We start from the raw sequence: 14,146 nt of genomic DNA on the forward strand, positions 1-14,146 counted from the left end.
TGTTAGTTTTTCATATTTTTATTTTTGTTGGTTTATAATTTAACATTATACGCAAGTGCTGAAACATTTTTACAATACTTAGAAACTAGGCAAGGACATTTTAACTAAAACAGGACCTGCTCTCACTCACTGCACCTTCTCCTTCGCGGACTGCTCGCTGGCCTCGGGAGCCGCCGCCTTGGGCTCGCTGCCCGCCACTGCGGTGTCCTGCTCATCCCGTGGTCTTCGCTTCTGCAACGTATGGATATGGGCGTGGGCATGGGGATGCGACTGACCCTCGATGGGCTGCAAATATGTGACACTGCCGCCGCCAATGCCCGTGGCCGTCTGCTGCTGCTGCAGTTCGCCGGCGGAGGGAGTGGACAGAATCTTGACCGACGGCTCCGAAGGAGCGGCCAGCGATCTGTGCTGCTGATGGGCGGACAATTGGCGTGTGGCCAAGCGCATAATGTGGGCATAGTCAACTGGCGGATGGTTGCGATACTCCGGATGATCCTTCACGTACTGCTCATATGGGACGGGCACGGGCACAGGCACAGCCTTTACCGGATAACCAGCATCCACAAGAGCCTGGAACTCGGCCTGGGTTAGGGGCTTACCGTTGGGAGGCGGCAGATTTAGCTGCTTGACCTCATCCAGGGTACGCAGCTTCTGTACCGGAGCCGTAGTTGGCGTGGCTCTGGACGGCGTGGCAATACCCGTTCCCTGGGACACATATATACTAGATTGTGAGGGCGACGGGGATGGATATTCGGCGTGGAGTGGTAGAGCAGTGGGTGTGACCGCCAGATTTCTCTGGGCATGCTTCAACGGATCCGGGGGACTGGGATAGAAGTTGGATGGCGGCGGCGGAGACGGTCCCTGACGCTCATAATCGGCATACAGCAGAGCCTTCGTGGGCGAAGGTAACTTGTAGTGCTTGGACCTGTGATACTGCTTGGGAATGGGACTCGGCTTGGGAGCTGCCGTGGGCGCTGCCTCCTGGTAGTAATACTGCGATGGCTGCGGCTGATTGGCCTGATGCTGAGTGGGATAGACAACAGGTCCCAATCTCTTGGGCTCGGGCGTGGGATAAATGGGAGTCGGCTGCTGGAAGCTGCTAAACTTGAAAAGGGAAGGCACGAATGGTTGGTTATTCGCGTCCAGCAGGGAGTTGGGAGTGCTGGCTAGGTAGGCCTTGGGCTGCCTCAAAGCCGGATGCGAGGTGGGCGGTGGTGGATGTTGAGGCGGAGGCTGGCGAATGGACACCTGCTCATTGCTGCTGTCCACGTAGGCCAGACCCGGTCCCGGCTTATTGGCGGCCAGCAGTTTCTCGATCTCGCTCTCCAGCGAGGACTTGGCCAGCGGATGATTGGGCAGGGTCTTGTAGCTGATCTGTGGCTGGTAGTAGGCAATCTGTGGCGGCAGGCCGTGGAACTGCTGCTGTCCCGGATGCGGTACTGGCTTATGGAGTTGCACGCGCTGTGGCTGCTGTTGTGGTTCATCGTCCTCCTGAATCTGCTGAGCCTGAGGCAGCGGCAGGTACTTGGGTCCTCCTCTGGGATGAGAGTACGCGGGCGAGACCAGCTCTTGCTCAGCCACCAATCGCTCCCGATAGCCACCCAATCCCAGGGCAGGATCCGCCTGCTGCAGGACCTTGTGAGTGGCAGCTGTGCTGTGAATGGGCAGAGGCTTGGGTTGAGGTTGAGGCTGCACGTGCTGCTGCTGCTGGTGATGCTGTTGCTGCTGTCGCAGCTGTTCATGGTAGGCTCTTGCCTGCAGCTCCTCCTCCAGAAGTTTCAGGAACTGCTCTTCGGGAATGACCTGATAGGGCTGCAATTGTGGAGATGTTAATTATCTTCCCCACGAATCTTTATAGGTAAAGAAGTACCTGCTGTGATTGCTGCTGCTGCTGCTGCTGCTGGGGACTCAAAGACTGATGCTGGGGAGCTGGCAACGGCAATGGCAACTGGTATGGACCTCCCACTCCCTGATACTGACGTGGGCGAGGCTGGTGATGCTGAGGCTGAGGTTGAATGGACACCGTGTAGCGTTGCTCGGCCTCCTGCTCTTGTTCCTGCTCCTCTTCGGCTACGGGAGTGGACGACTTTTTGGGCGCACTGGCCGCACCCTTGCCTTGACCTGAGGCCACAAGGGCCTTGGGCTGGTGATGGCGCATGATATCTTGCAGATAAACATAGTGCTGCACCTAGCAGATACGGATACGAGTACGAAAAGTGAGAGGGGGCGACTACTAATAATGTTTTCTGTGGGCGGAGGTGACGGTGACGGTAGGTGTGGGAACTCAGCCGCCGTCGGCCAATGTCAGCAGCTGTTTAATGTGGAGCCACTCCACCGATACTGCCCCCTGCCACCACCTAGTAACTGGCAGAAACCACAACGACCGCCACTTGTTGCAGGTGCTTCAAAGCAGCAGCAGCGGACGCTGTGAGAATGGCGTGGCATCTAAAAAATGAGTTTATATAACACTTGTGGCAAACTTTGGCAACGCCAACAACATCAAACAACCAAGTCTTTGGCTCTTCGATGTTGCAACACATAAAAAAACATTACACTATGCAACAAGGGTTAGCCAATAAAGGGAATCTCCTTGTGTGTGGGCCTAGAGAGCCTAAAGAGATCAATGGAAATGCCGATATATAGTAAGTTTATAATATATTCGGGTGAAGTAAAGCCACAGTTAGAAGGACTAAATATTTTCTATAATTTATACAGAACAATATTTAAGATAGAACCATTGATTATTTAGGAGGAGCATAGCTTAAGCTTGAAAAATTATATATAAATAAAATTATATTTAAAATGAATAAAAACCTATGTTTAAAATCTTGAATAAAACAATAAAATTTAAGTTTGAAGGTCCCTTATATTGGCCAGCCTTGTACCGAAAAAATGTGATACCCTCCTTGAATTCTTCTCAAAACCTGTTGGCCAGTGTGGTGGCATCTATGGGTTCCCATTATTATGGCAAATAAAGCCGCCAGCAAGTCAAGGCGCCATCGAGCGACAGACGGAGAGACACAAAGCTGACAGACCAAAAGTGGGGTGATTATAACATTATGTCAACTTTCTTCCCACGACAGCCCGACACCGACCATTGTTTTCCATGGCGATGTCTTTGCATTTTGAAGGAGAGACCCCGAGACATGAATGAAGAAGCCAATGGTGGAAAATCGAGTGGAAAGGGAGGTGGTGGAAAATGTTGTTGTCATTTGACGCGTAATAAGACAAATAATCATTTTGCAATTATGCATTTGTTGCTGTCGTCGAGGCTGTCATGTCGTGACTTAGTTTTGCCGATTGCATTTATAATAAAAGTATTATCATTATTATATTCGCCGGTGCTTTTAATTTGTTTTTCCTTTTATACATATACATATATATGTATTTATTTTGTAATATAAACATTGTCTTTGGCTAATTGCAATTGCCTTTGTCTGCAAATTGCAATTCGTTCCGAAAAATAAACCGTCAGGCCAACGGGGAGATATTGGTCAAGGTTTCCCGGCCTCGGCGAAAGGGAGAATTTGTCAAAATTTAACTGGGATTTCGTTTTGGGATTGGGATTGTGACGCGGCGGGGCCTTTGGCTTTTGTCTGGCCTGGCTTCAAGATGTTTACATCCGGCATTTTGCAAAGAATCGTGTGGCTGCCGCCGATGCCAAGTCACGATCCCGGGTCGTCTGATCTCGCCTAGGTCCGTCCGAAAGGCCGATGTCTGATGGCCGCGGGGCCAAGACAAGACCCAAGACAGCGAACAACAGTCGCGATGTCGATGGAACGCCCCGAGATTGGCACAAAACAAACAGACGCTGCAATCCCTCAAAGGCGAAAGGCAATCCGTCAGTTGGACAGTCGATCAATGGGCTTACCCACTCCCCAGGTGGAGGATCCAGGGCGAGGCTTTGTCAAAGGCCGAAAATAAGTTCTGAGCTTGCCACAATTTAGGGGCATTTTGGGTGTGACTCAATTTAGTTTTAATCGAATTTAATTGTTTATGTATTAAAGGATATTACCATAATGTATATAAATTTGTTCCATCATTTATAACCCACACCCCTTCATTATTCCTCTCATAACTCACCTCCTGGCTCTGCTCGAGCAGCTGGGCAGCGTGTGGCCGAGAGTTGGCCGCCGCAAAGTTGCGCAGCTGCGGCTCCTGATGCGACTCGTGCTGCTGGTGCTGGTGCGGGGCAATGGGGCGAATGATGAACTGGTTGGGCTTGGAACCGTAGATTGTCTCCTGCCCATCCTCGGGATCATCACCGGCAGAGGGAGCTGCCTCCGAGCTGCGGTGGTTCGGATAGAGGGGCGTCTCCTTGGCGCTCACCTGTCGCTTGTCCTTGGTCGCCTCCGTCTCGAGTGGCGTGGAGGCGGAACTCTTGCTGTCCTCCGCCGCCGCCTGACTTCCGCTGCTGTCGCTCTTGGCCTCCGCACTCACAGCCTGGGCGCAGACGAGGCCTGTGTGGGAGATTCCACATGGGGATGTTGGTGTCAATACAATACATAATAAGTTCAAGATTTATGGATTTTGGGTGTGTAATTTATTGTTTAATTGTTTGTTTCATTTTCAAATACAAATTTCAATGTTTTTGTTCAATATTAATATTTATTAGAACGATATATATTTTTTTTTTTTTAAGTTTTAGTCGATAAAATATTATAAATATTTAGTTTTAATTTCAAACATATTAACCTTTTAAAATTTCAAAATTTTTTTTAATTTGTTTAATTTTTTTTCCATATATTTTATATTTGTTGTTAACTAATATTTTAATGGAAAATCGAAATATATATAAATACATAAACTAATTGAATTATAGGGACTTTAAATCGATATTTTTCTATGATAATTGTTTGGATAAAATCATTGAAATATTGTAACTATGTAAAAAAAATGCATTCATTTTAACTCGAAAAGATTTTATGTATCCGTATATATTAGGTGAACAATAAGCTGATTATTGAATAAAAATTCAAAATTAAACAAAAAAATGTAACTCGGCTTTTGCTTCTGAATAATAAAACATATGATTTATAAGGTCGGATATAACTTCTTTATTGAGTTGTAAACCTCTGAAACGCCGTTTTTACTAACTTACTTTCTAATTTACTAATAAACTCATTTAATTACTTAAAATTTGGAAAAATCCAGAAGGAAACCATGTAACTAAAATGTTAATCAAATTTAAGTGCAAAACCCTTGAACCCTTTCTCAGACGGACTTATACTCAATAGGTATTTTTACTTTTTAGTTAACAATTTAAATGTTTTTGAATTATTTTAAATGTCTTAGGTTATTTATCAACCTTACAAATTAAAGTTTAGGTAACGAAAAAAAAATATTTAGAGAACACAAAAGGCACTACATAATGTTGACCATTTTAAAACTTTTCTTACAAAAAAAAAAAAGAAAGAAAAAATGGCTTTCTTCTTCCTTAACTACACAACTTATAATAAAGATTTTTGTAAGATAATTTAAACTAACAAACAATAAACACTTCCTTGGAAGATCCCTTGTCTACTCACCCAGCAAGAGTGTCAGGAGCAGGATTTGGATTCTCATCGTGTTGCGGCACTGCACACGCAACGCCAAGAGACTAGTAATTGAATATCTGAATCTGTATCTTCGTTAGTTACTTTCACAGTCACTTGGTTGTTTTTTTTTTTGTGATTTGTTTTTTTGTTTTTCCCAGTCTCTGGGATGCCAAGAGGTTCGTTTTCCTTGTCAGACGGTGGGGATTACGATGGCCGCATCTGCTGCATCTGCATCGAGCATTGCCGGCTGCCAACTGCGAACTGCAACTGAACTGAACACAGCACACGAAGCGATTATTACTTCAGTTATATAATTGAATTGAAGATTCGACACAATCCAACATTGAAACCGAATTGCATATTGCGAAACCGAAACTGTAACTGAAACTGAGACTGAATCCAAGTCGTGGAATTGGTGCTGGTATCCCGTAATCCTTGGATTGTGTTTTGGCGCGAAATTCGTAGCGTTTCAAATTGGATGCGACGATGTCTGGAGAAGAGTGTTACCGTCTTTTCCTGTCTGGGCCAGGAGTCGCAGCCTCGTCTTGGTTGGAACTGGGACTGGGAATCGAATTCGGTTCGGATTTAATAGATCGCGCACGCTGCACGTTCAGCCAACGAATCTTTGGCGTTGTGCGGCCAACACTTGTATTTATAAATCCCGTGGCCGAGAGACGAGACTCGGCTGGAGTCGGAGTCGCAGTCGGCGTAGTCTGAGTCTTAGTCGTAGTCGCCGGCGCCGTCGCCGCCGAGATCCAAGATCCGAGAGCCGAGTTCCGAGCCAAAGCCGACCTTTGAGGCTCGTCGTGGCAGGCCAGCCATCACCAACACAAAGAGAAAGGTCTGTCTGCGCTGCCGCTTCTCCGCTTCGATACTCCAAAGCCAGCAAAACACAATAAAGAAAAATTAAATATATAGAAATAAAGAGATTATGTTTTCCATATATATAACAAAAATGATCCTAATTGTCTATATATTTCTCCAGTTTCTAAAAACTCTTTGGTTGATTTAAAATTATTTAATTTAATTTAAACCTCTATTAAGTTCATATATATTTCTCCGCCTGCACCCACAACGTTTCCAAGCGGGGCAATTGAACATTTGACGGCCCTGTCGGTGGCTAACCGCTAGTTAAGCGCTCGCCTAATGGTACGTCGGGCATTTGCCTGCCGCCTGGAAGCGCCCCGAAAATGCTAACGTGACACTAAATTGCCCGTCCGCCCTCACCGAGGGTGGTGGAACGTAGGATCGGCTGCAGTCTCCGGACTCTGGAGAGGAGAGCACTGCACTAGCTGCCGGCCATGGGCTGGTTAAGGCTAAAGGGCACTTTTGTTTTTGTCTCTCCAACTGCAAATTGGGCGCATTACTTTTAACAAGCGTTTTCGATTCGGATGCGGACTCCCATTTGCGTTTCCATTTTCATTTGCATTAGCATTGCATATTTAATATGCCGAAGCCCAAGCCCAAAACCCAAGTACGAATACGAGTGCTAACACTAGAGCTCCACCCCTACCAGCAAGTTCGCTGCCTAAGTCTTTCGTTTGACATTTACAATTGCCGGAGGGACAGTGGAACAGCGATGGGTTTTAGGGGACTAAAATGTGATAGGATTGGGGCTAATGAAAGGAGGAAATGTTCAAGTAAAAATAAATCTTTAAGATACTTTTAAGTAATTACAGTATTTTGGTCTACTAGATAAAGTGAATAGGGATTTTAGCATAAAATAATTTATTTAGTGAAATAATTTGAAAAAATAAAACTGCAACCAGAGGCAGTACAAAAAAAAAAAAAACAGATAATAAAAAAGCGGCTTTATGGCAACCAGGCTTGGATATATTGTTCAACTATTTTAAAGGAGAGCCACTTCTTTCTCCTAGGCTCACCAACATTAATATTTTCTTTGAAAGCCAAGATATAAACAATTCCAATTCCATAATTAAATGTAAACATTCTTTTTATAAATTTACTTAGGGAAATAGTCATATATTTGTGTTCAAAGTTACTGTTATTTATTATTATTATATATTCCTAATAAAATTAATTAAAATTAATATAATCTTATAATAAATCTAGATTAAAATTTCCGGTAAACCGCTAGGAAAATCATGAATCACAGCTTGATGTTCCTTTATCTTCGTTGTGCCTCTCCTCTTAATTTTCCCAAGGAAAATGTACTCCCTTAGTTTTTCCTTTTTACCACTAATATTCTCCTTCCAAATCTCACTTGGCCAACTGTGCCCTTCTGTGTTGGCTGATTCGGGCATTAACATTTCAGCGCATGCGTGGGCAGCAGCTACAGTTAGAGTTGAATTTGGTGCTTGGTGTTTGGAGCTCGGAGTTAACCCCTGCTGGCGGCAGCTCCAATCGCGGATTTCGGCTGACGGACGGAGTCAAGTCGGTGGCCAATTTGGCCAATTGCCGTGCGGGTTAATTGAGCCCGCTTACCTAATGCTAATCTAATGCCAGGCTAGGATCGGTACGGATTGGATTTGGCTACGTTTCGCCTTTTGGGGGGCTTGCGTCGGTGGTGTCAAAGTTAACACGGTAGCTGTGAAATTTGGCGCTGAGGAAATCCGTGGAAATTGCCGACTGACGCAAGCTGCCATTTCCTCATCCTTAGCCAAATTGATTAGGACAGTTTGGCGGCAAAACTTAAGCTAACCAAATAAATAAGTTTATAATTAAGTTGAGGATTTTGCCTCTTGGGTTGTTTTTCTGTTTTTGTTTTTTTTTGCGCAACTTTTGATCGGGGTTGCTACCTATTATAAATTCTCCGCTGTTGTTGTTATTTTGTTCACATTGTCATTTAGTTGTCTGCGTGCTGGCTTGTGAAATTGTTGCATTGCATGCACAGCCGCAGCAGCAGCAGCACCAGCAACATTGATGCAGCAACGAGTGCAACAGCGGCAGCCGATGCGATCAGCGCAGTGGCAACATCTTCTTTTCTTCTATTACTATTTATTATTGTATTAGTATCTGATGGTTGTTACTTCAGTTGCTTTTTTCTACGTTTTTATATATTTTTTTTCAGCTTTGAATTTCAAGTGCTTTTTGCCGCTGCCAGAAATGCAACAGTTTCTGGCCAGCAACTCCACTTAAATCAATGGTGATCATGACGACGAGGACGACGATGATGATGGCAGTTCACATTTTGGCATTTGCATTTTTTCAGCAACACACATATTGGAGTCGAGGCTTTGGATCTCCTCTCGGTTTCTGTAGTTTTTTAAAGCGACATTTTTATGCTCCAAATTTTATGTGTATCAATTTATTAGACAGTCGGACGGAGTCAACCTTAACATTTAGTTTATACTTTTGATATACTCGTGTAGTGCGGACGCGGAGCTCTTAATTGGCAACTCTGTGGCGGTATTTTGACGTTTTTACCAGTACACCAGTACTAAAGCCAGTTGTTGTTAATGAAATGTTGTCGTTGGACAATGAAATTGCACAATCTCCTGCGGTGACACGGCGAAGATACTCGGAAAATGTATCGCCATCAAGTAGTTGTAACCACAATCCAGCAAAGTCGCCAAGCTGCGAAGAGCACCATATGACAGGGTAAATGTTAATGGCAGTACTGCGAATAAATAATGTGTAATTTACCATCCACCAAGTGACAATTAAAATGCCATTCCGCGAACCACAGCTACTGACTGCGGCGACTGTTATGCAGCCACTCGAATGCTTCCCATTTTCGGAGATCTCTCTGCTCGAACGGAACCGATGGATGGGATTACCAATAATATGTACAACTTAATTGGAGTTGGTCAATAATTTGTGGCCAATGGCAGGGGGTGGGTTAGTGTTCTGTGATCCATTGAGGCATCGAAATCGGAATGCTAAGACACATGTAACACACACGCTTGACACAATCCGAAGGGGTACCGGTAACTTAATTTATTGAAGCAACATTAAAAACATCAAGTTGGTAAATCAACCGGCCGTAAAGCACAATTAACTGGTAATATACATGTTCTTGCTTTAACTTGGCTTTAATTACCCTGTGTTTTTGGTAATTGAGGTGTCAAAAATGCTAGTTGTAAGAAGTAATGTTCGTAAAGCTTAATTATAGAGCAATATAATTATATTTTATTTCACTTCTAGAGCTATTTATAGCTTATAAGCTATCTAAGATGCCTAATTTACATTTTTATTCAAAAACAATTATTAATTGATATAGCTACTTATGACTTTAACTATAGTTTATAAGTCTAGCTTTGTCTATGACTTATCCCAATGATTTGCATTCCAGCCGGCAATGAGTCTGTAACCCATTACCCGGTTTCAAGCCGAAACATCTACATACATAATCTCCAGCTGAGATACCTGTCTATCTCCATCCGCGAGTAGTCTCTGTCAGAGATCTCCATCTGCAGTACTCAATTATGTTTACAGAGCTGTAAGTATAAACGTCGCGGCGGATAATTTATGAATCATAAAACTGAGCGCAAAAGTGCATTCTAATTCATTTAAATACAATTAAAATGCTCTCAACCGTCGGCCGTATGGCAAAAAACGCTTAAGGAGTTACTTAGTCAGGTGAAGGCACACATTTCGTGATTTAATCCGAGAGGGACAATCCTTGTCTGTCTTCTGGCTTAAATTCAAATGTCCGGGATTGGTGGTAGTCAAGCTCCATTGAAGCGTGGCCCACACGCAGAGAAAAAGCCATAAAATAATAAATACTAGGGAATATGATGGCTTATTAAAATGTTATAGCTGTTTTTATTATTCTACCTTGTTTTGGGGTTTGTTGGTACTTGGAGATATTTATCTTTTAGCCTCGTTTCAGAGACATTTTCATATTCACTTTCAAAAAATAAACATTTTTATAGGTCGATCAAAGAAACATTCATTATAATGCATTATATTTTTCTATATGAGAAAGTAAAAGGTGTGTAAGATAATCTTTAGAAGTGATTATTTCTAATTGTTAAGTGGCTTATATAACTTAAATCTCTTTTTAATAAATTTTAAATGTCAATAAATCCCCGAAAGCGGAAAGTAGTTAATACTCTTAATGTTTATTCACATTTCTTTCTCTGCATTTGCCCGACTACCAAAATAATTTGCTAATGAGCCTGGCCGAAAGGAGCAGCCATCCGTGGATTACATGCTGAGGGGATCTGGAATCTTTGGTTTTCCAGCTGACTTTTGACTCGCATTGTTATATGATTTCTGTGGGGCCTAAGCCTGGGCCTGGGTCTGGGTTTCCTGGTTTTTTGTTTTTAATTTACGGATTGCGGCGGCCTGAAGTGCTTTGTATAATCGCAGGCCGCAAAATACACTACCTGGGCAGCGTTTAATGACGGGCCTAAGCACTCTCCATGTTGATTTTCTCCGCCACTTGGGTGTTAATTTGGACCAAAAGTATATGGACTGTGTGGACCGAACTAAGACCATGCATCAACGATAATGCCCGAATTCCCCCTGCTATGCAGTAATTTAATGCCTTCCATTCACGCCAAGACAGATCCGATAATGAGTTGTTGGATCTTAAGCCCAGACAATTGATACTACCCATACAAAATATAGCATATAATGACGTTGGCCGACCTTGCTTGCGGTTATTTATAGATTAATATCTGTAAAGAAAAAGGGGGGGGCGAAGAGACGATTACGCACTAATCAGATGCTATTGGGTTATTGTTTCTCCTCCGCCCCATTCCGATTGCACCATAAATCGCTGACTTTAATGGATGAAATCGGGAAAGCGTTGCAATCGCCAGTTCAGCAAAATAGTTGTCAGTCGCGAACAATGAGCACAATGACAGACCACCGAACGACGAACGAATGAATGAATGAATGTGTTGAAAAATATTCATAAAATAGGAAAAATAAGAAGCGCCGAGATTTTTCACACTACACAAGCCCAGTCAGTCAGCCAGCCGTGTAAACTCGTCGGCATTAGCTAAGAGGGCCCCCGGGCCCCGATCTGCGATCCCGGATAACTTCATTTACATTTTGGGCGTGAGAAGAATGCAGATGCAAAAAAAAAATAAGGCAAAGAGTATGTATACAAAATTCAAATACTGCAGATCGGCTGCATTGGGCCTAATTAGATTATAACCAGCAGTTCCACGTACCATGGATAATGTGGATGGAATCTCGGCGGTATCTGCTCCCAGCCATCTCCTGGCTGCGCCAATCTCCAATTGCGTGCCAAAAGCCAGCCCAGGCCGGGGTATTGCATAAGTGGGGCGTGGCGGAACTGGAACTGGGTCCATCATCCATATCTTCCACACTTGCAGCGCACACGGACTGGCCAATAAACTGCATTTGCATTTGTCCCAATTAGCCACTTGGCCATGGCTAACTCCGGCCACAAGCCCCGTGCAATTAACTTGTCTCGCAAAGCCCTTGTTGCGGTTGCGGCAAAAGAACCATGGTAACTAACTGTGTGAAATGTTCACACATTGCTTGGCTCGTATCGAGTGTTTTGGAAAAATCCCAGAAATTCTGCTTGGATAAGTTCACTGAATGCTTGGGAAAATATTTGAAAAAGGTCTGCTAAAAGCTGGGTTAGCTTAAGCATTGCAAGAATTAATTGTTATATTAATTACGTCGTAGAGTAAGTGGGGTAAATATAAACGAGCACCCCAAGGCTTGTTAATCTTAAAATGAAAAAAGTAATGGTTTTTATTTTAATGTTTTATTACTTGTACTTACTTCTAGCAGGGAATTAAAATATATAATGCTAGTTAATATATTAACGATTATTTTTTAATATCCAAAACTGGTTATTATACCCTTGTAGGGTATTATAATTTCAGTCAGAAGTTTGCAACGCAGTGAAGGAAACCTTTCCGACCCTATAAACCATATATATTCTTGATCAGCATCAACAGGGGAATCTTTCTAGATATGCCAGGAAGAAATGGATTTTTTTGGGCATTTTGGCAAAATTTTATAAAATTAAAAAAAAAATTAAAATTTTTGATTTTGATAAAAAATTGAATTTTCAAAATTTTTAAATGAAGTATACAGATTTATTAACTGTAGAAAATCTTGCACATAACAGTTTTCCGATTTAAAATTAATGCTCTCTTTGCCGAGTTATGATATTTTTAATTTAAAAAAATTAAGAAGTTTTTTAATATAAAAAATCCGATTTTATAATACAAAATAATATTTTTCTAAGTCAAGGAATCATTTCCGACCCCATAAACCATTTATATTCTTGATCAGCATTAACATGTGAATCTTTCTAGACATGTCCGGAAGAAATCGATTTTTTGCCATTTTTGCAAAATTTGATAAGGGGTTACATCATTAAAATTAGCAAAAATGCCAAAAATTTTGATTTCTTAAAATTTTAAATTTGGTATGCAGTTTTTTTAAATGAATAAAAACTAACACAAAACTGCTTTCCGAATCGAAATTAATGCATTTTTGGCTTAGTTATGATATATTTTAATTGTTACCTGCAAGGGTACAAAAACTTCTTGTTTTTTGGTTTGAGAACTGTATACCCTTTGTTTTTGATTCGCTAATGGCTAAATTTATGGCCTAAGAAAATATGTTTATAGACTATTTAAGCCAGCAATAAAACCACTTATCGCACTTTAGATTCTTAATAAATTCCCAAACACGTTCACCTATAAATGTTAATTAAAATGGAAGTCTTTAATGCCTACACTGCAGTTTAGACCTCATAAATAATGAAATAAAATGCAATCGAACTTTGCAAAAGCCAATGACAATGTTGTAACTCTTTGACTCGTTAATTTTTCACAAAATGCTAAACAATGACAGATCGGAGAAGAGATTACACATGCCCACAATCAAATCATTACCAACATTTTTCTCCCCTAATCTTTGCGGAGTTTTTGTAAATGTATGCAAATTCCAGGGGCTTTGAGTGCCAAGGTTTTTTACAAGAAAAACAAAAATAGAAAAAGACAGCCACCGAAAATAATAATCCATTGGCGAAAGACAAACAAACAAACAAACCTACCATATATTGTTAACGATGTGAAAAGTAACTGACTAACAAAGCATTTGGCAGCTGGCAATTAGCCACGCACCCGCACTTTGGCCATCTGAAAGAAACATGGCCCTGGGCAACCTCCATGCACATCCACATCTTGAACAATCCAAGAGATCTGCAGAGATCCAGTGGCAAAGATCCCCTCCAACTGACATTTCAATATGCGCGTCAAACGATTCCATTTAACACAATTTATGAGTGGCGATTCGGCTTCTGATTCTTTGGGGTCCGTGGAGAATAAGTATGTCCAAGTGCTGGCATTAACCGAATTGTGGGTCCCCGCTGATAACTGGATTCACCATCACCATCACCACCTTGGCATTTAGATCGTAGCATGTGCAAAAAGTGGCCGAGCAACAGGAAGATGGCAGCCGTCGCAGCACAGGAAAAAATGTATATATTAAATTGAGATACATTAGTAGAAAAAACTAGAGTCATAAGATAACTATTAATATTCTGTGAATAATAATTAATATTAATAATTCAGAAATATATTAACAAAGAGAACTGGAATATCCTTTTAAAATGTTGCAATAGAACTTCAAGGGATGAAGAAAATGTATGAAAGTTGAGCTTATTAAATTATAATATCTTCTAGATATTATTAATTATTAAA

The 14,146-nt window shown here is 42.1% G+C and overlaps 1 protein-coding gene across 2 annotated transcripts; it reads right to left on the bottom strand.

The window, feature by feature from the left end:
* Positions 1 to 32: 32 nt before the first annotated feature.
* LOC108078643 (ataxin-2 homolog) lies at positions 33 to 6,151 on the bottom strand. 2 transcript variants are annotated; one of them, XM_070285226.1, is made up of 5 exons: positions 6,045 to 6,151; positions 5,529 to 5,809; positions 4,084 to 4,460; positions 1,871 to 2,182; positions 33 to 1,812 (listed from the first exon to the last, which is right to left on the bottom strand). In XM_070285226.1, exons 2-5 carry the CDS (start codon positions 5,563 to 5,565, stop codon positions 127 to 129), a joined length of 2,412 nt encoding a protein of 803 aa, XP_070141327.1. In that variant the 5' UTR covers positions 5,566 to 5,809; positions 6,045 to 6,151; the 3' UTR covers positions 33 to 126. The 2 variants fall into 2 exon arrangements, with proteins under 2 accessions (XP_070141327.1, XP_017028061.1); XM_017172572.3 differs by having other exon boundaries at positions 34 to 1,812; positions 1,871 to 2,188.
* Between the last annotated feature and the right edge of the window lie 7,995 nt (positions 6,152 to 14,146).

This window comes from Drosophila kikkawai, chromosome 3L (assembly GCF_030179895.1).
Source record: "Drosophila kikkawai strain 14028-0561.14 chromosome 3L, DkikHiC1v2, whole genome shotgun sequence".
Taxonomy (NCBI): domain Eukaryota; kingdom Metazoa; phylum Arthropoda; class Insecta; order Diptera; family Drosophilidae; genus Drosophila; species Drosophila kikkawai.

What these genes read in the sequence shown, in the direction of transcription:
- LOC108078643 (XM_017172572.3), bottom strand. Translation starts at nt 5,565, where the DNA reads ATGAGAATCCAAATCCTGCTCCTGACACTCTTGCTGG. An exon ending in GCTCCTGACACTCTTGCTGG is followed by an intron (nt 4,461 to 5,528) that starts GTGAGTAGACAA and finishes TCTCCCACACAG; the next exon opens with GCCTCGTCTGCGCCCAGGCT. An exon ending in TGCTCGAGCAGAGCCAGGAG is followed by an intron (nt 2,189 to 4,083) that starts GTGAGTTATGAG and finishes CGTATCTGCTAG; the next exon opens with GTGCAGCACTATGTTTATCT.